At 40.7% G+C, this 26251-nt stretch overlaps 1 protein-coding gene across 2 annotated transcripts in view; it reads right to left on the bottom strand.

Moving 5' to 3' along the window:
• GALNT11 (polypeptide N-acetylgalactosaminyltransferase 11) overlaps positions 1–26217 on the bottom strand; it is a 54200-nt gene extending 27983 nt beyond the window's left edge. Inside the window, exons 1-4 of one of the 2 annotated variants that reach the window (XM_074869097.1) lie at positions 26102–26217; positions 9312–9644; positions 5355–5478; positions 3242–3408 (exon numbers count right to left, since the gene is read on the bottom strand). In XM_074869097.1, the coding sequence (XP_074725198.1) occupies positions 3242–3408; positions 5355–5478; positions 9312–9606 (586 nt within the window). In that variant the 5' untranslated portion in view covers positions 9607–9644; positions 26102–26217. Of the gene's footprint in view, positions 1–3241; positions 3409–5354; positions 5479–9311; positions 9645–19619; positions 19636–26101 lie in introns of those variants that run through there. The other variant, XM_074869105.1, reaches the window with a different exon arrangement.
• Between the last annotated feature and the right edge of the window lie 34 nt (positions 26218–26251).

Consider the following 26251-nt stretch of genomic DNA (forward strand, 5'->3'; position numbering starts at 1 on the left):
ATGAATAAAAGGAATACATATTATTATTCTGATGAATGTCAGTTCAAACATTAAAGTTTCTATTAACAAGATTAAATGTCAAAGGAATATATTTGGAAGCCAGGGCTGTAACCTTCAGGAAGTACAAGAACTTTCAGGCAGGAAGACTGAAAAGGAGATTCCCAGGAGCAGCTCCAAAGGTTAAGATCTCAGCCTTTGCACTGCAAGGCGGCATTGTGAATCAAGAATCAGATAGCAAATACGGTGCTAGAGAATATTCTAGGACAAAGAAAAGTCTCTGAGAGACTCAGACAGGATTCATTTGGGTCACAGGAATTCTCTCCCCTGGCCTTGAATGTGACATCAAATGCCAGAGATAATAGGAAAGATTTTTTTGGAGAAAGTCTCCTAGAAAGTTGATGAAATAAAGTCATCTCCAGGGTGCTACCCAAATGAGATACCCAAATAAGCAGAATAGAAGGATTTGCAAACCTAAAATAAACTACTGCTTGAATCATTCTTCACCTGATGTACCATAGCAAGGGAAAGACAGTGTACAACTGCAGAAAGCAAAGGGCTAGCACAAAGCAGAAAAGGTCAGTTATCAAACTCAGCACTTAGGGCAGATAAGGGCTACATGAAAGGACATAAAATACAAGAGGAAATAGATTTGCATGTGCAAACTTCTGAAAACAGCAGGGGAAATAAAAAAGGTCATGTCTATACCGGTAGCTAAATCAGGCCCACAACACAGGCTTGAGCAGCAGAATGCAAGAGCCAGTAGTACCTAAAGGGCTAACATGCTCTCAGCAAACAGTTTTGACCTGGACAAACTAGCATTCTGCTGGAAACTGTGCCCAGCCATTGCCTGGGACTGAACATATCATGGACCATTCTCAACAGGCAGTTTAGTCTCAGACACCTTTTGAGGTTTGCGTTGTCTGATGTGTTCTTGTGTGTCAGCTTCACATCCACTGGGAAGACTGATTTCTTCCGACATAACCCAAAAAATTGCTTCAATATAGGCTGCCTGAGAAATTTTGCTCCAAGGAGAGAATTGCTTCCTTTTAGTCAGTAGAGTCTCCAGAAATTACTTTAGCCACTATCTTGCTCCATATCTATGGAACAAAGGCTCCTCCAAACAAGAGAAATCTTGGATGGGAATCAGGGGTGTTATTGTTTCAAAGTACTGAGTTGCAGACAATTTCCTCCTTTTCTGTTCTTCAATCTCTTCTTCTGCATAGAAGAATGCCTCCACTAACAGCCTTTGACATATCCTGTAGGCTGTTCCATAACAGGTAAAGCCTAAAGCAGGGAAAAAAAGAAATCCTGACTTGCAACAAAGGGTAAGAAAAATATAACAGTGGGCTCAGCTGAGCCATGGAAATGCCTGCTTAGCTAGTAAGACTGTTGATGATTGAGTGTAAGAAGCTTTGAGGCAAAACTAGATGCAAAGACCCAAGCTTTGCACAACAGCACTGATGTGCAGCAGAGTTCCTGTATTTAAAGCTGAAAAAATAGGCAGAATTTCATCTAAGATACCATTTCAGGATGTATGCAATGTAGGGAAAATGGGAAAGCATTTTAAAAAAAGATAATATCAGAGAGGCATAGAGATTAAGCAACCTGCTCAAGCTCACATGAGATCCATGGCACAACCAAAGCCTTTGCCCATTTCCTCAGCCACCAAACCAGCTTTGCCATTCTTCAGCTGTAAAATTCCATCCGCTAAAACTAAGCGGCAGTGCAAACATCAGTAGTATCGTCATCTTCCAGAGCAGTAATTCTCTGTATAAACAATATCTCCTCCCATCTTCGGCTTCAAAACACGTTTATTTGAAGTCAAAAAGGCAAAAGTTGCTACTTGAATGTTTTGAACCCAATTTGGCCTTCAAATTAGCAACAGACCAGAAGAGTGATGGCATTACTGCCTGAACACAGGCTTTAACCAAATGTATTACCACTATCAAAAGGCTGAGTTTTGAAGCAAGCTTAGTTCTGAATATGAAGGTTACAAAACTTTAAAACAACAAATTGCACAAGAGACTTTGTAGCAAAGAGTGAGTATTGCTTCCAAAACACAAAACAAAAGCTTTTAAATATTACGCATTCTTATCAGCCAGGGATGGAGTGTTTGATCTTTGTTCTCTCCTGTATCTTAACATTTGATCTGACCTCAGAGAAATGAACTAGCTGCATAACAAGAGAATTTCATTCTACATTATACATATCTAATCAGCCTCTTAGAGCAAGTGAGGCCTTAACTCAGAAACCAAACAATGAGACCAAGGCAGCTAATTATATGTACTAAAGAATACAATCTAAAAACCATTTTAAAAATGCAAGAAGTTGTGGACTTGTTCAGAGGCAAGCAGGGAACTTGCACAGTCCTGCTGGCAAGTACCACTACACTAACACATTCCTCAACAGGCATTTCACTTCTGAAGTGCCAAAACACTTGAATTTTGTGTCTGTCTTTGCCTTGTCCATCGTTCGAGAGAAAAATGCCAAAGCATCAATCTTTCAACAACAGCAAAGCAATTCTGCAAGGTCTACCCCTCTAGGGCCCCTTCCAGACTGAGGGAGCAGAGAGGCTGCTCCACCAAGAGCCAGGGACAGCTACTCCTAGGGTGGCCACAAGAGGCTGTGCGAGAGCCACGCAAAGCCCTCCCAGCAAAGGCTGAGCTCCATCCCAGCACGCCACCAGTCTGAAATGCTGAGCAAGTACAGAAAACTGACGCGCTGTTTCCATAGTGCCACATCAACTAATTTGCAAGACGGCAGCTGAGACTATGTGCATTCAATTCCTTTCTGATGCATCCCCACAGTTAGTATTGGCCACAAAGTTTACGGAAATATCAGCGTAATCTGCTCCGAGCATCAGAGCAGCCCAAGCAAGGTACTGCTAAAACCAGTTAAACACAGTTAAAATAGTTAAACACAGCCGAACTATAACCGCCCCCCTCTGCAAACACACACTCCTCATTATTAGCTTTGAAACCTGTTTTTGAATGTTAAAATCTGTATGATACACAGCTCATCAGTAAAATAGCACTGGTGCCAAAGGGGATGTCATCTTGGGCTTCTCAGAACATCATGTAGCTCTATCGGCTGGCACTTTTTGGAGATGCACTGCAGTACAAATTGGTTTTGCATCATGGCTTCCATGTTTTTATTATGACCAGTCAATAAAGCACAGGAAGAGACAGGAAGGTCACAAAGTGTAAGCACTGACCAAAATATTACTGAAAGGTTCTCTCACCCAATTCACTGTTGTCATCCACCAAAATAATTTCATGAAGAAGGTGTGCAGGAGTGCGATCCAGGACACTGTGCACCGTGCGAAGCAGGGCAGAAAGTGCTTCATTGTAGAAACAGATAACAACACTGGCAGAGGGCAGATCAGAAGGGTAGGACTTCTCTCTACATCTGCAAACAGAAATATAGTAGTTACCACTTTATTTCAGGGGGATTTCCATAGGGCTACTGAAACTTCATAAACAACACACAAACATTAAATGTGTAGGAAGAACCCCTAACTTGCACATGAAGAGCCCAGATGTATAACATCTATAGTAGGCCTCAGCATAGTCAGTTACTCTCCACATAATACAGACTTATAATTAACATTGCTGCTTGTCAGAAAACAGAGGATATGATGGATTGGGGTGGGAGTGAGAATCACAGATCCTCAAGACAAACAAGAGAAAACAGTAAGGGCTTGTTTTAGCTGTCACAATACTGTCTAGTACCCTCGGGTAGCTCAGACATGTGCAGGAATGGCAAATATGACATGAGGCCTACCAAAACAACATCACTTTATTGGCCACTTGCCGGAGACTACCCAGAATACCTCCAATGGTGCCAAATACCCATTTAGACAACCAAGGTTGGGATTCAGCCTGCAGATTAAGGCACTTAAGTCTAGTCACTGCTGTCAGTGGATTCCAGATAGCATTCAGCTCACCCTACGGCTGACAAGTGCAGTTTGTGAGCTGAAGAGCTCTGCGTGCTCCGTTAACTGGACTTGACAGGATCTCTGCTAATTATAATAAAAGCAGAGACAACTGACTAACATGCAGCTATCTGAATTTAAGCATCTTAATCTGCAAGCCGACTCCCACTCAAAGCAGATCATTCTTTCTTTCTCCTTTTCAAATTTAGTCCATACATCTAATAGGGCACAGTATCACAGAATAATGCCATATGAAGATGCCAGGCACGAAGGAATCCAGTAAAAATAAGAAACTATAAATGAAAACCTAGAAGTATACAAGAAGAGTCTTCTCTGACTTGGAATGAACTCAGCTCTTGGGAGAGACATTTCAGCAAGTACAATTCACTACATTTACACACACCAGAGAAAACTCTAGAAAAATAGATGCAGGTTTATTTAATTTTCAATTAAATGTTGGGGGGGTTTTGTTGTTACAATGGTGGTTTTTTTCCCCTCCATATGCATCAGACAGATTATAGAAAAAAAAAAATCTGCTTTTCAATAGAAAGTATTCAGAGCAGTGCAATCCAGATACCAAGCAAGGACTTGAACTGAGAAACAGAGCACCTTTGGTCATCAGTCATTCTTCTACCTTACCCTCTGTAGGCTTACAACAAATGTGAAATAGCACATAAGGTGAAAGTATCTCATTAACTTGGGCACTGGTACATTTAATGTCCATCTTTCAAAGGTACCAAACAGAATTAAAGCATCTCTTCTGGTAGTTACAGTACTAAGTATGTCAAAATGAAGCTTAAAAAAAATTAAAAATTGTATTATGTTTTAAGTAACTGAGTACACAGCTAGCAAGATGAGATATAGGAAGCATAATCGTAGTATTGCTGGAAAGAAAGTTTGATTCCTAGGACTTTTCCACAATGACTTTTATTTGAAGTATTTTTGGAATCTTGTTTCCTATCAAAATAGCTGTCTGCCAATCCTACTACTCACAAAAATTAAATTAATATAATAAAATTTGAATAAGTGTATATCCAATCTAGCTCTTCATTAAGCATTCTTAAAGTGAATTAAGAATTGGGAATTTGCTTTCAGGGAGTAGTAATCTTTCTTTTTTCATGAAGCCTGGTTTATGTGGGGCTTTACTTATCACATACCTTTTCCAGCTGGCAAAAAAATTAGATCTCCAGAAACAACACTCAGTCAAAAGAGACAGAAGAGACCAAAGAATAAAAATAAAACCTCAAGCACTCCTGTTTAAAGAGCTGGAAATCTGCCTCCAGCGACACAGGAGGCTGAAAGAGTATCTAACAGACACGTAATACCAAAAATGTTAAGATACTACATCAGGTATAATGTGAGTAACAAGCCCTTAAGCACATGAAATTATACTATATCCCCTCCAAAAATTAGTATATACTTTGCATCTCTTGTATCAGGCACGTCCCTGTGGTATCCGAGTCGATTACTGATAAGCATATTGAAAGCATGCTTCTGATAGCCCAAGTCTCTCACTTCCTGATCTTCTTCATTAAAAATCATTCCTGCAAAAGAAACATGCCAGGATCAGTTAACAGACTCAAAAATACCCTTTGGAAACAATCAAGGATTGAAATGTATGCTTTAACCTCCCCTAAAATCCATTATGTTCTTCAAAAATCCCTCTGGTTTTGCAGAGTGTATTTTTGTGCAACTATTTTTGTTACCCTTCACAAATATGCAGGACTTAAGAGTAGCCCTGGCAACTGTAATAAAATGAAATCATTCTCCAAAGACTGAGGGTTCCATTGTGTTTATTGCCTTACCAGACACACTCCCTTCACTTAAATGGCCTCTAATTCTTAGCACCACCTAAAAACCAACATCAAACAAGCAACAGAGGATAGACTTTGGCACACAATGAATCAGCACTTATCCATACAGATGAAGGGTCTGTAATGGTATTTTTGAGACAGAAAAGACATTTACAGTGGTAGAAAAACCCTCACAGCAGCAGCTCCAGTTTCATGCAGTTTTCTCAAGTCTGCAGCAACATAAAAATAGCTATGAAAAAATGTAAAATTCTTGTTTCTCTCACCCGGGAGTTTGACAGCAAGTAAAATAGCAACAGAGCTAGCTGTTTCTCTGTTGATTATTGCAGGAGAAGCAGCAACCGTTGCTGAGCATGGCAGAGGCAGCAACTGCTGGTATACATAAGTACACTGCTAGAGGCCAAGGTTGAAATGCTCAATGCCATCCTGCCTGCCTTGACTCAGTGTCATGGGCTTCTCTCTCACTGAGCCATATACTCACCAGTATGAATAGAAAAGTATTATGGTGCTTCACTCAACTCTTTCACAGAGAAAGAAGAGGAAGAGGAGAGAAGCAGTAGCCACCACCTGTGTCAGCTAGCCACTTCTGCAACAATTCAGAGAAATTACTTTTATTGTCTCTGATCAGCTGGCCACCAGAATGAGATGCATATATCCTCTTCAGCTATTATCAAGCTACAGATGCAATTTCACTGAAATTTCCTTACAAGAAGTGAGCAAGGATCATGTAATTTATCTCCTTCCACCCTGCTCATCATCTCCATATGGTTCAAAATCTGCAGAAAATAATTAACAAGGGGATTCCTCATTCACATGCTATCATACGTCCAGGATAATATGTTCCATACAAAGGATAGTATGTTTCATACAATCACAGACTAATTTAGGTTGGGACACCTGGTCTAATCCCCTGCTCAAAGCAGGTCCAGCTAGATCAGGCTGCTCAGAACTTGTCCAGTTAAGTTTAGAAAGCCTCCAGTATCTCCAAGGATGCAGATTCTACCACCTCTTCATGTCCCCTTTCAAGCATTTGACCACCATCTCACTGAAAATGTCTTTCCTCATATCTAACTGTAATCTCTCCCTTGCTCCAATTTCTTACCATAATCCCATGCACCTCTGGAAAGAGTCTGGCTCCGTCTTCCCTACAGCCTCCCATTAAGTTGCTGTTGACAGCAATAAAATCTCACCCCTTCTTTGGCCTTCTCTCTAAGGCAGAATAAACCCAATCCTCTCAGCCTCTCTTCATACCTCATGTTCTCCAGTTTTCAACAGCTACGCAAAAGCCAGCTGAGCTCATACCCAGAGAAAATGAGATGGGTTATAAAACAGAACACAAGAAAGGTCATTTAAAAAAGTTTTGAAGCTTTCTTCCTTTCCCAACAAGTAGTCCTGGCTGGCCTTCAGAGCACAGCTGTGTCACTACCAGTTGTGTTTCAGCAACAAAGTCTACCTGTAGGTACATGATCTTCTAGAGGGAATTCTGTGCATCCACATTCCCACCATTTACATTTCCCACCCTGCTGCTTTTAGTCTTGAGTACGGCAATTGCAATGCAGCTGCGCTATCAAACACCTCAAGAGCAGATGCCTTGACATTTGTGCAGGACCAAGTGGGAAGCACTGGGTAATAATACCCGCAAAAGATGTGGTGACTGACTGCCATGCTCATGGATGAGTGCCCCCACTCTGGATAAGTTGCATTGCTGGGGCAGGAATGAGGCCGGTTTACAGTGGCAGTGCCACTCTTCCAGCACGAACGGTCTAAAGGGGTCAGTCAGTCCTCCTCTGAACCGTGTGCATTTCCAAACTAAGGTTTCCAGCTTGTCAGTTCAGACACCCAGCGCAATCACTCTTGAACACTCAGCACCACAGTAACACTGTGCCACTGGGTCAGCTTAAAACATTTTCTTCATACAAAGCATGAGCTTAAGAAACACATACCAAATGTTTCATTCTACAATCCATCCATACCCAACCACTAACTACTTTTTTCTACTCTTCTGATTATAGATAAGAATTTTTATAATATTTTTAAAACATTCTCATGAAGAACAATATCCTAAATGCATGCAAAAGGCCTGAAAGATTTCAGTTCAAACAGCAGATAAACACCCTTGGAAAATAAGGGCTTTGCAACTGAAGCATCAGTTTAGGCTTTACTTCAGCAGCATTATGTGGCTCTCAGATTAATTGAAAAAAAAAAAAGAAAAAAAGAAAAGAGATTGCCATACCAGATGACAGTTTGTTTTTTGCTATCATATGCCAACTTTTCTTTCATTTTTTTTGCTTTGCATGTTTATCACTGTCCTAGCCTAGATAGACAGGAAGCCCTTTCCTGCAGCACCTGATCTAATTCTAACAGAGAGCCAGCTGCCTACTGATGATTCATGTAGAATTTATCCTGGCACTATAACTCCCCTTGGCTTTCACCAACCAAACCAGACACTCGGTTTGAAGATCAAGGGACTTTTCAGTTAAAAAGCTCCGATTTCTTTCCTGGCCCATGCTGAATAGTTGGAAAGAAATGGCCACCTGTGGACTGGCCTTCACCTCGCTTGGCTCTCATGTTTTTTTGCAGGGAACTGATAAACATTTGTAATGCCACAGGGCAACACGAATTTGCATTTTTCCTACATATTCACACAGGTCTAACAATTCAGAAACTGAAGTTTGGTAAAGTTCTATAAACTCTCAAAGCTTGGGATCCAAACATTCATCCAAAGTAATGATAGAGGACTTGAGTCAGGTATGAGTATTAAACTCCTGCCTATGAAGGTTACTATGCCATATTTCCCGAAGAAGCAGCGGAAACCAATACCACAACACTCAGTTTCTGCCTCCAGACTTAAAGCAAGTTTGCAAGCCAGTACGCAACATGTCCCAGTTTGCACATCTGAACACAGCAGCAAATAAGCTGTAAGCAGTTAAACATACAAAGCATTTTAGTTTGAAAGGCAAGTTTAGAAGACAAACCTAAATCATCTCATTGATGAAATATGCTCCAATGAAACACACAGACCTTTGTTGGTACAAAGTAAGCAGGATTCAGCCTGACCCACTGTCATCTCAATAAATCTTTCACTGTAATTTTTCCCCACACACATTTCTTGTAGATGATTTCATACTCCAAGGATATTCTCCAACTCAATGGGTCCTCTTCATTGTGTTTTGTTATCAAGCTATTTTTAATTGCTGCATATGAGCAGAGCTTCTCTGTAGCTAATTAAAGTTTATGTATTTGAGCACAATTAATATAGGAGTAAGATATAAAACAAGCATACATTGAACTCCAAAAGCAAGAACTACATCAAGGGTAGACACCTTGCTGTAATACAGTCCCCATTAACACTTACACAGCACAGCTGTAAATGTTAGGAATAGTATATTTTGGATTAAACACAGTAGAATGGATTTCAAGTAATTCCTAATGAAGAAAGCCACTAGGTTTAACAAACACAAGGACTTCAATATACAATTTTCCCCAAGATCCTTTACAAACACCCTTATTATCTCATTTCTTCTACTGTTTTAATAAATTTGTCACCAACACTGAAGACCACTTACCCATTTCAGGAGAGAATTCTACCTCTCCCTTAACTGGGTCCTGGACATGATTTCCAAGAGGATTTCCTATCTTATTCTCTTTCTGTTGCAATTCAGGTATATGAACTGGCCCCCGCGTAAAACGGGGGTAGAATTTTTTTGGAAATGGCCTCTGAGGTTCCAGCCCCTTGATGGGCACATTCTTGAAGGATTGGTTTTCTTCACTGAAGTTGAAATAAACAAAGAGCAGAAGTGTCCAGGTCACAGATGTGAAAAGGCACCCATAGCAGAAATAGCGAAGTGTGACACTTCCCATTGTAGACTTAGCATCATTGAGGACCCATTCTCAATTACCTGAAAGAGAGTGAAAATACACATTTTGAGAGTGCTGCCTGTTACCTCATCAGTTCTATACATTAGGAAATGCATTCTATAGGTTACTCTCCCATTAAATGATTTTGGGAACTTTAAGCACAGACCTTAAGAATTAAATCTCATTTCACTTTTCCATTAAAAAAAATAAACACGATCAGTTTGCGCATTCTGTGTAGATACTACTGCTTTAAAACATGAAGCAAACAATCACTAAGAGCCCAGTGACACACTGCAATTAAAGATAAAAATTATTAATTTTTTCTCGCAATAGTCATATAATTATCTCTTCCACAACAGTATATTCCTTGTATGCCTGCATTCATCTAAACACATCATTATTTAACTAAATGTACTACACACAGGGAACCAATTCTTCACAGAATGGTTGAGGTTGGAAGGAACATCTGGAGGTCACCTTGTCCGACTCCCTTGCTCAGGCAGGGCCACCTCGAGACAGTTGTCCAAGAACATGTCCACACATGTCCATTTTTTTACTTTCTATCCTAAAGCATGGAATGAGAGAACACAGACTCAAGAAGCTACACAGTTCAGTCCTCCTTGTCCAAATTTAAGAACAGCCATCATGAGTGCCCCAGAAATTCCATAAATCATGGAGTGCGATTTAACAACACATAATACCAAGATAGTCCCATTTACAGATACTCTTCTCTGCAGAAAGAAGCAGATATGAAAAAAGAAAATAGCAAAAACCTCCAATGTAATTTCCTGTGTTCCTACAGGCCCCTGCAGACTCCAGAAGAGCTTCCATACTCCCTGGAGGAGATGCCCACCTAGAGCTGGAAGGAAGCAACCCAGCCCAGAGTTTTACTTTAGGCACCCATCCACTAACACAAGTTCCCCAAGCTATATTGAAAATTACTATCGTAAGCAAATCCCTGAAGTGAAGCATATGAAGCTGGCGATATCATTTTCTTTGTGGCCCAGAAGAATCAGGTAAAGTTTCTGGAGTTCCTCAAATCTAAAAAAAGGCCCCCCAAAAAAACATGCAGCTCAGTTCCCAAAATGAAGAAAAACACTAACTCAAAGAATTAGATTTCTCTCATCATTATCTAAACACAACAAATTCTTTGCATAGTAACAAAAAGCCAGGAAACCATTTAATCACCTTTTAATTAACAAAACATTTGTTTTAAGAAAACAAAATATTGGGGTAGAAGTCAAGGGTTCATGCTGATGCATTTTTCAGACTTCTCAAAAAGTCAGAAACTACCAGAAGCCTGCCAGGCTGACCCAAAAAGAACAAACCACAGCAACATTTATGAGTACAAACAGATTATTCCCTTCTCAATACGGAAAACTACTAAACAGAGGTAGAAGGCATTCATGATCCCGAAGAAACCTATAAAGATCCCACTTATTTTGGCAATGTAATTCTGAGTCCTAAGTGACTTGCAACCAAAAGAATACATGTCAAAATTCAAGCTCACATTTCCCAGACTGCAGCAGGTCATTGTCTCTCTTCCAAAAATAAAATATCCAAAGTAAAATAATGCAAAAAAATCCCAAACCAAACAACCTCCTCATAAATAATTTACCCATTACTCTTACCATGTCAAACTCCCTCACTTCAGCGAGGCAACAACCTACGCAGCAGTTAAACCCAAGGAGCTTAAAAAGGTCTTAATGGTTTAAATCTCATACTGACCCTGTGCATATAGATGAATTGCATGCTCTGTGAAACAGGCTCTTTCTCTAACACTACCATGCAGAAGTCTTGCTGCTTAACTGCAGAGCCATGAAATTAGTCAGGCAACAAATGCTCTGGGTCAGAAACGATTAAAAAAACCCCTCATTCTAACTAGCAGAATGGGTTTACCAGTTGGAGAAGTACAGATCAATCCCCAATGCCTTATTCCCTGTGCTAACAGGGGTCAATGATCATACCAAGGCAAATCAAATCTAGGCTCAGAAAAAGCACATTAGGCTGCAAAGGAGCAAGATTAGATAAACAGTTATATCCTCCCATTATAATAATTCTTCTTGCCAGGCAGTCTGCAGACAATTAATACTTATCCATAAAAGACAATCTGGGTGCTTGCCAGGTTTTTTTTGCACTGCCACAAGGAGGTCATCTGCTGTAAAACTTGTCCAAGCCTAATATGCTGTTCCTCAAAACCTGCTAGAGTTGTTTTTCCATTCACTATGGTAACACAGATGTACAATTCTAACATCATGGCACATGCACTTATATTGTAGAACAGAACTGATCTAGTAAGACAAAAATTACTGTAACAGAGAAGGAATCTTTTCATTTCAGAGCTGTTTAAGGATACATCTATACTGCAGCTCACACAGGAAAACCAAAGATAATCCTTGCTCTCAGGTAACAGTAGGAAGACAGGCACACAGAGCAGAATTCATCATGGACTAAGTACTTCCTCAACTTCCTGCATCTCTTTTACAGCTCAGAGCTCCACCTTGCTGCTGTGGCACTTCTAGCCACACTAAATTTTGCTGTGACCAACATCAGGCATACTCAGATTAAAGAGGAAGGGATAAATTACTAATCACCAGAGTGAAAAAATGGCTGTACAAGTCTTCCATCTCCAGAAAGCCCTCTGACCAGGCTGAAAGTGCACATTTGGTTACTGTTACAAAAGCAACAAACGCAAACCTGAGCGTGATATTAATTCCACACGCTCCTTGCCAGAGCGGAACTGCTTCACCTTCTTTTCCCTTCCTTCACTCTTCTGCAGTTTTGTAGAAGGATACAAAGGTTGAAACACTGCACTTAAATCAAATGACAGAACCTCTACAATGCAGAAAACTAGGCCCTTTCAGTAGCTTGCTACTCGACCAAGACATTTAATAATTCATTTGGCAGGAAAATACAGACTCGCTGTTTATTTTCTTTAAGTACCAAATGTTTTGTTAGACACTTAATTTTGAAGGCAGAATGGAAAAAATTTAAACTCTGCCTATGAAAAGCACATTAATGCTTACTAGTTTACTTTATTCACTAACACATATGCATTTACACAACCACTGTCCTATGGATTCCAACTACTTCTACCATTTGAGCTGCCACAAGAGTCATAATCTGCATCAGAGCTGCACACTCCAGCTTTAAACAGTTTTAGGTTGACCATGACTTCTTATAGCTGTGTTTTAGCAAACAGGCCACAGTAGGTTTTCAAGTCCTAAGCAGTGTCAGTCCTGCTTGGGACCTCTCTGAGGAATCAGGGCACTTTCCAGCCCTGTGCTTTTATGCACAAAAAGTACAATCACATTAATCCATCTCCACCTCTTCTCAATATACCAAGAAACAAGTATCCCTTCACTCATGTCAGCATCCACCAAAAAAAAATAACCACCTTGATACATGTCAGAGGGAGGGAGGAGAGAATACTTCAGCTGGTCACAAGGACCCAGGAGGAAACACTCAGTTCACGTAGGCAGCCACTTGGCCCTCGATTCTTACCTCACCCATCTCCCTATCCATGACTTCCTTCTGCAAACCATCTAGACATGGTGAATAAAAGCCTTACCCTGTCTGGACTCCTTTGCTCTCCAGTTCTTTGAAGAGTTCCAAAACACACGCTTTGCCAATTTACCCAACAACTGTCTCTGACTACATATGCATAGTCACAATACCCTGATGATTGTCTTAAATGTCCATCCTCTCCCAGTTGGCTTCTTCAAGTAGAATTTTGAAACTTAAGAGAAGCCAAACCTTTTTTTTTCCTTTTTTTCTCACCTTTTTTTTTAATGGAGACGAGCTGTTCCTGAATACAAGAGATGAAAAGGATATGCCAAAGTATTAGTATCTTCCTCAGCTCTGATACACACTGCATGAGAAAAACAGATGACACATACATTTTTAACTCAACAGCCCTAAAGCTCTGCTAATGCAAGCAGAGCTAGCAGGTTTGAACAGCTAGATAGAAATAACTTAAATCAAAAAAGCAGAATTGCATTATCCAGATAATAATGTCAATGGTCTCATAACACTAATTTTCACCTATGCAATAAATACTGTAACACTGAGTCCAGCCACCAATAAATGGCTATTTGGACAGTACAGTTAAAACCCATTTCTATCTATTTATTCAAACGCAAACAAAAACACTGATTTCCATTACATAAAAAAGATCTCTAATTTAAACGTATCAAGAAGGATTGTTTCACAATACAGATCCTCACAGATTTTACTGGAAATTGAGACTAGGCTTGAAGGGTCTATCGTGTTTCTCCATTTCTGAAAAGCAACATAGCTGCCAAAAGGAATTTTCCAAAATACCTCAAACAATTCCCTTTACCAAAAACTCATGTAGTAACATCGAGAATGAACAGAAGACATCTCCTCTCCCTTGGCAATATAGGAGCTTTCACAGCAAATAAGAAATGATAACACCTTTAAGTATTTTACAAGCATTCATTCACACACACAAGTTCCTAATAATACATGGAGTTGATGATTGTTCACATCAGTATACTTAGGAATCCAGAGATACTTCAACATGACAAATAGATATCATTCAAGTTGGGAGCACCTCCTACATCAGGTAACTACAATCCATTTTGGAAGCAACTGGGGTGATCAAGAAAGGAAAAAATTTATCTTAGAAGCTGCCCCCATCAGCATCAGCTCAGAAGAGGCCAAGACTAAAGGCACAGTATTCTGAGAATTTCTAATCAAATATTCTGTTTTTCAGTCTCTCCCCTGTTGCTCTGTTTTGACTGTCATATATTTATTGCCTGATAGTTTTCAGACTTTGGCAAAGCCTTGGAACTCAGTTTGCAGACCCACATGCCAGAAATGCCAAGAGTAAAATATTTCTCTCCAATTTCCATTAATTCCAGTACAGAACTCTCCAATTCTTGCACAAGTAGTAAATAATTGATTTTTTAAAAGAGAACTATAAAAGTTAAATATTAGTAACTTAGTAAAAGTCTCTGAAAGTCAACCAATTGCAAAGCCGAAAAAAAACAAACCTCCAGGAGCCTACCTGCCAAACTTGAGCTTCAGTAATTACTGTGCAATACTGTTTTCCACGTCACACCGGCTTCTTGTAGCATCCTTACACCACCACCATGATATTCATTTCATCAAACCCAGTAACATTTACATTCATTTAATAATTGGCCCAACAATACAACTCTGTTTCCCCAGACAGTCCAGAAGAGTTTGTCAACAGTAACCTGTGCAGCTCTAACACTGGCCCAATGTGTTAGCCTTCAATACTTTCAATGAAAAAAAATGCCAACCACATTTCACAATATTTTGGCTTAAAGAGCAAAAGTAGCTACAGGCTCTATGACTTGCCACTGCTTAAACACTGACATCTGCTTGGATTAACCTCAACAGTTTAGTAAACACACCGTATGACTAGATATTTCATGACTGTGCCAAAGCTCATGTTTGTCAAAGGTCAAACAGAGGATCAGATTAACCTCAAGATTTTTGAAATAAGAGTAAGAATTACTTGAGAAAACCTTAAAGTCTGCTTGTAGCTTTTCCAAGAACAGCTTTTCTTCTAAAAAAAATTTAAAAATCGAAGACAGATACACAACTCATACTACCCAGATTCCCTGCAAGACTGTCTGTGTATTTTGGACCTATATTAAGGCAAGGAACAGATGTGTATAATGTGTATAATTTTTACTTTGTTATTTATTTTGGGGAGAAAAAATCCAAGATGATAAAGTAACACTACTTACAAATGCAATTTTGCTCTTTTAACAGCCTTAACTCTATATATATTTCTTGGCCCCCAAGATGTTATGGCTACCGTCGCTCCTCTTCCAAAACAAGCATCAGCATGAACAGGCTTTCCTATTTTTTTGTTGAATCACTAGCAAACAGCAGCATTAACAGTATGATGAACAGAGGCCAGATTAGGAAGAAGTAGTACTTCAATAACACACTCATCACACTGAGATGCCATTCACAGTAGCTTCTGCGCTTTCATGAATTATTTTTTCCAGGCATCCTTCACATTTCAACCAGTCTTAAGGGAGTGTTACAGTTAATAGACTAGCAAGATGAAAAAGGGACACCTTAGACAGCTTTTGTTTCAGACTCAACACACATCACTAGGAGCAACAACCATTGAACATACATTCAGAACAAAAGCCAGAGATATTTCCAAATAAAAACTTAGTGCTTCATGTGCTCCAGAATCGAAGCGCCAATCCAATATAATTCTGTATTAAAAAAACCCTCCTACTGGATTGTTTTAGCACTAAATTGGATCTACCTGCCAATTTGTTTTTCATTAAAAACATGAATTTTTGACCTTACAGAAGGGATAGGTCATTGTACTTTATGAATTAAGTGGCTATTTTTGACACAATATAGGCAGGTAACTGCTCATGTAAAGACAGGTTGGGCCTACAGGAACCTACCTTATGACATTCAGCAAGGACAAATGCTAAGTGCTGCACCTGGGACAGACAAACTCCCTGGCCACTGCCACAGCCTGGGGAACAGCTCTACAGAGAAAGACCTGGGAGCCAGCAGCATGCCCTCACAGCAAGGACAGCTGAGAGCATGCAGGCTTATCAACAGGATCACAACCAGCTGACTGAAGGATGCAGTCACACCACCCCACACAGCACACTGACTACTGTACCCAGTTTGGGATTTGCAGGTACAAGACAGACATCAGTAAACTGGAGTGAGTTCAGTGGAAGGCCACCAAGATGGTCACGGGCTGGAACACTTGCCCTGCAAGGGGAAGCTGAGGACGCTCAGTAGCTTCTGCCTGCAGAAGAGACAGCTTTGCAGGGGGGGACCTAACAGCAGCCTGCTGCTACCAACCGGGATGTTATCAAGAAAACAGAACCAGGCTATTTAGTGAGGTGCAAGGTGGGAGAACGAGAGTTAAAAAGACTAATATAACTCCAGTCACAGCAACTCTCATTCACAGAAATAGACCATGGACCACAGGCTGTCCTATTGCATAAGATCAGTGTTCCCATTCATTTTAATGAGATGACACATTAAGATCTATTTTTAATTAGCCTCTAAGTCACTTTTAAATGCAACTTTAAAAGCTTTGAGAGCCAAGAGTTTAGTCATTTCAGCACAGCTATACAAATCCATGTCATACAACCTAAAATAAATCCTCCTGGAATGAATACAAAATTTTGATCAATCCTTTACAGATAAATAATCTTAAAATAACAATAACGTTCACTATACTTTATAAATAAAGGCACATAGGTTAGTTGCATGAATTGTTGAAGACCTAAGAAACTATGAGTATACTAAGTCTGAAAAGCATAAAGTGTTTTAGGAAAAATTTTAAAATTCCTCTTCTTTATGTCTTTAGGTTCTCACCCCTCACTATTTTACCATTCTCAAATGACTCACATACTCATTTGTATTTCATTTTTTGGACTTTAACCAGAGATGTCTAAATATTGCATACTATCGTTTTAAATCTGTGGACTATATATTGAAACGCCTCCTCTAGGAACAGAACTTTACTTATCAAGCTTTTTGGAATTTCTCAACTCCAGTAAAAAAGCTTTACTTAGCAGGCTGCCATACCAGAATGAATACAAACACTAGCATTTTTGTAAGAAAAATGTGAAGTTCCTTCTTTACCCACCTCCATTTCAAACGCTCCCTTAAAGAAATTTTAAAGTATCTTCTACAGTAACATCTTTCACTTCTTTGTCAACAACAAAACATACTAGTTTTTTCCTTACTGGTAAAGGATAGCTTTCTCCCCACATACCACTCCTCTCCAAGGAGTGAGAGTATTTCGCAAGGACTCTCATTTAAGGACACTATTTTAATGGAAAAAGCAGTTAAAAGTTTTGCAAAGAAAAAGTTTCATAAGAGTCAGGATCACATGTTAACAAACAGCAGAAAAGAACACCAGTTTTAGTTACAACCAGTGGTACAACATTGCATCAAGAAAAGTAACATAATAGTCCAGTCTGATTAGAGAAAGCAAGTACACTTGGATTAGAAACATGATCTTACCAAAATCCTAGTGCTCAATACCGAATAAGTGCTACACAGTAGACAGCTTCACGCTGCTGCAGTGTCCTCATTCCCCTCCAGAAAAGCTACTGGTTTCCCAAAGCACAGTTATATGCATGGAATTTTCTTACCTGTCCCCCTAACAAACGTTGCACGCTAGGGCTGCTCAGCTGGATGGTACCTTAAACCATCTGGCATATAAACACATGTTATGCCATTCATGGGAGTCCTAAGAATACTTTCTTCCTTTCTGTTGCTAATAAATACTTTCTTCCCATTGAAACAGTGAGATTTTCTTCTCATTAGCAAAACCAGGTCTCAAGAAAGCCAGAATTTTCATGTACTCTCTCCAAAGAAAGATGCATGCATTTTGTAATACAGCCCTTCCTTCTTCACGTATAGCTTAGAAAACAGCAAGATTAACACACCCACACTGACAACTTCTTTTTCAATACATCTCTCACATTAAAGATCCACATACCTAAATATTAGTTTAACAACCCTCCAGCACTATATACAAATGCAAAATGTAAGAGAGCTTACAAGGTCAACTACACACAAGTAAGCTCCTTAATACCTTTTCTAAATGTTTAAAATCTACTTATCTATTTCTTGCATTTTATGTCTGCAAAGCTCACCAAAATAACAGTAAAAATACAGATGCATGCAAAATAATTAGAGGAGACACACTTCTGCATGAGCAGCTGAACGGAATAACACTCACCTTTTTCCAGAACAGTCGGCACTAAAGAGACAGTGCAAGGTTACATAGTGAAAACACATTTACTGCAGTAGCAGTCAAATCCAGTTGGTGTCTTCATTCTCAGCGAACAATAAAACGCTGAGCCTGAAACTTAACACTTTGTTGCTGAGTACTGCTTGCAAGTCCTAACTGGGAATGGGGTAACAAACACAAGCTTCTCTATGACAACAGGCTAATTTGGATGGGTCTTAGGACACCAATGCTGCAAAGTTATTTCTCATTTGACTGCATACACTGCGCCAAGAGTACCAATCTATTTTTCTATGTTTGGGGGTTTTTTTCATCCCTTTTATTTTTTCCTTTTTTTCAGCTGATGCATGATCCATATGGATCCATGGATTTGGCAGCTTAAAAAAGACTGGTCATTTTACTGCCTCTCACTAGGGAAGCATAATCAATCAGTGTATTTCTAGGGCATTCTTCATCATAATATCAATGGATTAGACCACAGTAATGCTAGAGAAAATGATCATTAAGTTGTATACAAATTTAAATTCTAAAAATTCCTTTACTCCTCATTTTCCAAATCACTAGTAATTTTACAAAGTTTCTACCTTTTGACTGAAATTTTCTAGGTATGCTTTCTGTTCATCTTAAGAAATTTTCATCAAAAGTGCTTTGGGCTTTCTTCCAGTCTTTTACAAGGAAAGTGAAAACACATTTTCCAATTTAAAAAAAAAAAAAAAAAGAAAAAAAAGAATTCAGACTTCATTTGTACAGCCCTCCTGCCAAAAAAGCTGGCAGCAAATTTGGCAACAAAACAGACCTCACTGAAGTACTTTTGAGTGGGACAGTGAAAACTGGGGTTGACCAGTCTCAATTTTAAACCTGTGACTACTGACCATAGACACTTTATTTGTCACAATATTTTTCTCAAATCCCAGTTCTGCAGTTAGCTCCAAGCAGTCATCTACCATCCACTTGTGCAGAGCTCAGTATTGAATCGACATCTGTATACAAAAAAGTACACAAAAGACATCTCCAAACTCAGACTAGAAACTTCAAAAGACTTCATCTGAACATGTATAAAATGTAGTAACTTAACTGCAGCAGGTTTGCTAGTACTACAAAATTGGAAACTGCCTTAATGAGAATGGTTACATTGCATCTTGTCCTGCAGCATCAGATTACAGAATACATAGGTCTCCAAGCTTACTTTCCACAAATCATAAAAGCCTACTTCTTTTCTCTTTTTCCACAGGGTTTTCTTTTCCAATATGCAGGAACTTACATTAAAAGACATCAGAAGTGCCATGTTTGGATCCCAGACCCGTTACATTCACTTACAGTCAGTTGTCAGAAATCACCACAGTAAGACAGCACTAGCCTGTCAGCTACTTGCTATAGCACTGCAGTCTGCCCTTGCAACTTAGTTTGGTTAGCCCTGGATCAAACAACTTTATGGAGCCTGAGTAACTGATATTAGCATACATAGACATTATTTGGTTTTAGAAAAAAAAAAAAAAGATATGAAATGTAGCACCAGAACCATGAGTGAGGTTAAAACAAGTTACAGTTTAAATCCCCAAACTGTCTGATAGGAAAATACGTAACTTATTCTGAACTGCTCAGAGTTCTTAACTCCTGTTACATTTCTCCACGCTATTAAGAGATGGCACTATCTTAGAGATTTCCTCAATACATCATGTTCTAACTGTGTTTTCCTGGGCAGATGGCCATTGTTAAAAAAAGTAGAACTGAAAGAAATACTAAAAAGCAGGCGCTGAATTGAATTCAACGTCCATTAGCATGTCCAGAAACAAAGGTCACTTGGAGTTTTTCACTTCAAGCTTTAGACAGAGTCCACAATGTCCATGCCATCTGGAACAGCAGAGGAATGGGACTTTCATTTTTACCAGTAAGAAACTCTTAGAGAACCCCCAAAACCCTGCAGTCTCCTTACTTTTGGATCTATTTTCTCAGCAGAAGTTTAAAGCAATATCTGTACACAGGTTTCTATTTCTCTCATATTCTCACTAGTGTCTCCAGCATAGACACATATAAGAAGGGAATCCTAAGGATATAAACCTACTATGCGGTTCTCTCCAACTCACTGACTGAACCAGGACACCTGTACAGTTATCAGATTGACTATGGGACTTTCTGGTTGAACCATCTGCTCTGCTACAGATTTTGATGAGATCCTTAGCAACTCAGCGTCTCAGCTCTCACCTATAAAACCTGAGGCATGCATTAAGGTGAATACATCGAAGGTTCTGAGGTGACAGTAACCAGAGATGATACAAATACCACGCAGAGCTCTGGGTTATAACAGCAATAACTCATACCTTCTCCTCCCCCAGCAAACCTATTTCTAAACTATACTAGCAAACTCTTGCACAGGAAACATTCTTTTTCCTTAATACAATACAGTTATACTAACAAAGAGGTAACCATTGCTGGTACAACCATACTTACAGATGGAGTCAGTGAAAACGCTTTCACTCACACATCTAAACTAAGCTATCAATTTAATAGAAGCTTATCTTGCTAAATATTGTATTTGACAATAGGGTAGGGGTTTTCCAAATTCTATTAACATGCTTCTGAAAAAAACAATTTTGTGGTCATTAACTGTTGGATCAGAATGATGAAGCACTAGCATAAAGAGATTTTATACTGTCTGTAAAGAGAACAAACTTCTGAAAGTTATGCCAAAAATTAATTTTCTTTGTCTTTCATTCCCTTCTACATGTTCTTAAAGACTCAATCTCTCCTTCTCCAAAGAAATCCCTTTGAGGAAAGAGTTGCAGACCACTCCTTTTCCATCCCGTTGGTCACTTTTCTTCTACTTATCTATTGCCAATGTTTCTAATGGGAAAACATACTCAGGATTTTGATGTTGAAATCACAGATGTTGCAACACAATGAATAGCAGATCAAAAATACATTTTCCCTCTTCACTAGGAGCCATGCTTTCCAGAACACTGCTAGCATAGGAGGTTAGCGTGCAATCCAAAGCTTAGCCTTCTCCTGCTTCACAAGTGATGAGTCTCAGCATCTGCTGACACAAGAGGTAAGAGATTCATGCTAACTGACAAAATTAAAGGTATTCCAGGAAACAGAAAACTAAAGAAAGCACTTCTAGAAAGCAAATTCACTAACAAATACAAGACGTATCAACAGACAGTGACATCATTTGTCCTTGATGTTACACTTCAGGAATTAGCAAAATAATCAAAATACCTACAAAGATTGATTCATAAGAGGTTGTGTAACAGGATAGTTTCGTGTTTCCTGGAAAAGGATCTCTGTTTTAATTAAGGTCACCTCCAAGGTTTAAAGCATCTAATTTAATCCTTGTCTGCACAAGAAAATCTGTGTCATTCAGCCAAGCAATACTTGGATGGTTGTACATAAACTAAAAAGACGACCTCTATGAACATGCTCCTAACATTCATTAAGTATTTGCTTAAATCAGTTTGGCACGTAACAATCATTTACTGAGGTAACTTCTTTTTAGCATGCCTCAGCAAGCTTAACATGTCAATTTAAAATTTGACTTTTTAAATGGTACAGTGTCTCATAGTTGAAGTCTTAGGAATGACAAAAAGTTACTGCAGGTAAGCAGTTACCTCCCATCAGCTGCTCTAAAACATTTCTTTATGTACATAACCCTTCCTCCCTCTTGCACAGCAAGAAAAATTTTGTCTAACTCCATGGCAAGAGGAGTTAGAGCATGCACACTACCAGTCACTGTAGCACAGCCGATAAGGTATAACTTGTCATGGCAAACCTTCAATCTCAGAAATGCAGAACTTGCAACATCACTACTGCCATGAGACAGAAAACCACAACAGGTCACCTGCTCCAAACTTAACTTAGAGCCACCAAAGACATCAAAGTACCTACCTGTGAGCACTATGGGGTAGAGGGGTCTAGACTCCTCCCTAGCCTGCACACCTATTTCTTGCTCATACTACAGAGCATAAAGCAGGCAGTACAAAGTCCTGAGGTTCCTTGCATTAGGGGTTACTAGCTAGCGTAAGCAACAGAAATGTTGATTCACCCCGGAGCACTGTATTCCAGTTTCAAACATGTGAAGTATCTGCCTGCCAAAACCCCAAACTGCACAAGAAAGGGCTGAGATACAGCACATCACTCTTACAGGCACTTCAATTCATACTCCACATTTCAGTAACACCATCAGTCATTTAGCCTACAGACTTAGCATATTTTCACATCTCAGGGAAGAAGTTCAGAAGTTCATACAACAAAATATCTGAAACTTAGTATACTTGAAGTCAACTTTTTGAAAGTTGACTTCAACTGATTGAAACAGTATGATCAGCTTCCTAATTTCCCCCCTATTTGTTGTAGTCTACTCCTAGTTTTTAGTTTTCAAATAAAGTATTTACACTAATTATTAAACAGTGCTGACTCACATGAGAAACATGCTAGAGCACAGCTGAAGGATGTGGTGGATACTATTAACTCTTACACAAAATAAGCTGAACAAATGCATTTGCTCATACTGCTAAACAGTGGTTTAACAGACAAGGCCTTTGTACTGACAGTACTTTATACATTAACGCAGTAGCTGCAAGAGCAGATGCATTCATCTCCATAACCCACCGTACGTTTTGAAAAGAAACCTTAGATAAGAATCAAGACAGTTTATCTACCTCCCACACACTAACAGGGATTGAAACAGACTTCACCCCTGTAATATCTTTTGAGAAGAATAAACAAATTAATTTCTGCACTTGAAATACATGAACATAGTTCTGCTCTTCCACAGCATGCAACTTCATTGTATTGCAGCACCTCTTCAAAATGAATGCTAAAGAAAATTACTTGATTTTAAGGATACCTGTGACTGTGGTATTGCCTCGGCAGACAAATGGAACTGTTTAGGAAGTCGATAAACTGAACTGTCACTGAAAGGAATGATTGTATTTTTTCAAATTTTTACCTTTTCCCTTCAGCTGGAAGTCTCCCCATACTTCTCTGCCTCAGTAATCAACACACAGCTGCCACACTACCAAACTCAGCCTGCCAGCTGCTCAGACTGCAACGTTTTCACAGTACCTTCCAAGGTAACATAACTAAAGAAAGAATGATCCTCCCTCTGTTCTTGTCACCCCCACAGCACCCTATTCTTTCTCGCCGGAAGATCCGAAATCCCTGGTTTTACTATCTGCTCAGATACTTCTAATCTCATCCATCTGACCCACAGTTTGCCCTGCTCCACACACATGCCCTATAACTACCATTAAAAATTTGGGTTTTCTAGCACTTACTATGAGGAAGCATGCTTCATATAAATTAATTTTCAAAATACTAATAATTCATCTTTATTTCCCTTACCATGCTGTTTCAGGGCTTTCTTCCTCCTCAAAAGCTTGAGTCACACCTACTGTTATTTTACATCATTATGAAAATGATGAACAGACCCATTCCCAAAAACTACTGTCTCACAGCAGCTTATCAGGAACTCTTTCCAGTTTTACTCCTATGCATAATGGAGTATCAATTTGTATCCTCTGAGACAAAGTGGTTAGATAGCAGAAGATAGGCAACAGGCCCTGAAATCTGCAGTCAGAATCTCTTAAACCAGAACATGTCACTTAGCCTGATGGCTTCCTCATCTGAGGCTGAGAGATGAAGGCTCATTAGAGCTGCAGTGTTATTTCTTTCCTTCCCTGCTGCAGAAGAGCTCCTAAAACTCTGCAGGAGCTTATCTTTACCCAGAGATGAGGAAAAGCTTATGCAGAAGGCATGCAGTTCTTCACAGACAGTTATACTGGGGGAGGCCAATTGCTTGTTAATCAAAAGCCTCTTATCTGGAACCACCTGGACCTTTATGCTGTTCTAAAATGAGGTCTGGGAATCCCAGCCAGACTATTTCACATATGCAGAGGTTTTCTACAGTGTAGCGGGGCAGAAACATTCTGTCAGGAAGAGGTTGGTACCATCCTTTCCTCGGCACAGCCTGCACTTGGATCAGCTTAAGCTAATCAGCGATGTCTGAGAGCAGTTTCCTATTAAGACAAGATCCATGTGAAAGAAAAAAAAAAGCAGATGCTCGATCAGAAAGTATTCAAGAATATTTAATGTCACTTACAGACTACTCTAAGTAAGGACAGAAGGGATTGATCTTATGTTGAAATATATTTTCCAGGAAAAAAAAAAAAAAGGCACAGTGGCAAGAGTGCTGATGATCCTGCCCACCTGCACAATCACTGTACTGGCATTGAGAGATTTCACCATTCCTTCAAACAGAAGCAATATTCCAAATACATGGGAGCAAACAAATAAGCACAAACTGTTTACAGAACAGCAACAAAGCCAGGTCATGATACTGAAAAGAAGTCAGGATACAGTTTGGCAGAGATGCTGTACTAGGCAGCATTAGTGTTTTCATTAGACTCAATGGCAGTTTTAAGGCTGACACCTATGAAGAAGCAAATGAAGGTGAAACAGCTATCTGGAAAGCCGGCTTCTGAACGCAGTGTTTGCTTCCAATGCCACACTACAGCACAGAAGAACCTGAACTTCTAAGCTCCCCATTACCAGCAGCACGCTGCTTTTGGTTGCTTGCTCAGCTCAGTTTGATTTCATGCAAACAAGGGACCAGAGAATCTTTCTCTATACCTACAAGTAACTTGGAGACAGTTATTTTGCAATCAGTATTTTCTGTTGCAGCCTTCCTTATGAGCTTTAACACAGAAAAAGAAAGAAAAACACCACATGGCAATGGGAACTGACTAGAAGGGCTGGAGACCAGCCACAGAGAATAACACATACTTGCAAGAAGAAAAGGGAGCCTCAATCTTGCAAAGTATATACTGAAAACCTCGGGAAGAAAAAAGGAGAAACGGTTTAAAAATAAATTCCCCAGTCATAAAGATAAACAAGCTTTAATATATCACGGGGTTAAAGAGCCCTCCAAAAAGCAACGCCAGCCCTCGCCCTGCAAACGAATCAATGAAAGGAGCAGCGCCAGCAAAACTAACACGTACGGATGGTCACATTTTGGGCTGACAGTTGCATAGTTTCAGTCTACCTGCAGGCGGGCTGCTGCTCCTTCACATGCATTTAAAGACTAAAAAGATAACAAGTCCGTTGTCTTCCATCCTGTACCGCACAACCCACACCGGCCCCACCGTCTCTCCCGGGGAGCGCTGCTGGTCAGGTCCAACTAACAGCCCTCCCCATAGGGCCGGCTCACCCAGCGACCCAACCGAGCGCAGCCTTCCCGCTGCAAACTCACACCGCTGACTTCAGGGGGAGCCTCCGGGACGCAGGAGTCGCTGCCCCCAGGACAGGCTCCGCCGCCTCCCTCAGGGCAGGCGGGAAAACGACCGGGGCCGGCCTGATCCCGCCACCGGCCCCGGCCCCTCACCCCCGGGGCTGCCCCTCACCCCCGGCCCCGCCCCCTCACCCCGGCCCCGGCCCCTCAACCCCGGGGCTGCCCCTCACCCCCGGGCCCCGGCCCCTCACCCCCGGCGCTGCCCCTCACCCCGCCACCGGCCCCTCACCCCCGGGGCTGCCCCTCACCCCGCCACCGGCCCCTCACCCCCGGGGCTGCCCCTCACCCCGCCACCGGCCCCTCACCCCCGGGGCTGCCCCTCACACTGGCGCCAGTTCCCCCGCCGGGACCGCCTCCCGTCACACCGCCACCACCGGCCCTGTTCCTCACAACCCCGGAGCCGCCACACACCCCACACCACCCCCGCACCTGCGTCGCGGGGGTGGCCCCGCACTCACCGCGGCGGCTGCCGGTGGGACGCGGCGGCGGCGGCGGCATTGCCATCGCCCCTCCGCCCGCCCCGTGCCTTCGGCGGCGGCAGCGGCGGCGCGCACCGCTCGCGCGCGGCGGCGGCGCCACGTGACCGCTCCCGCCACCTCCTCCTTCCC

This window comes from Strix uralensis, chromosome 1 (assembly GCF_047716275.1).
Source record: "Strix uralensis isolate ZFMK-TIS-50842 chromosome 1, bStrUra1, whole genome shotgun sequence".
NCBI classification, from domain to species: domain Eukaryota; kingdom Metazoa; phylum Chordata; class Aves; order Strigiformes; family Strigidae; genus Strix; species Strix uralensis.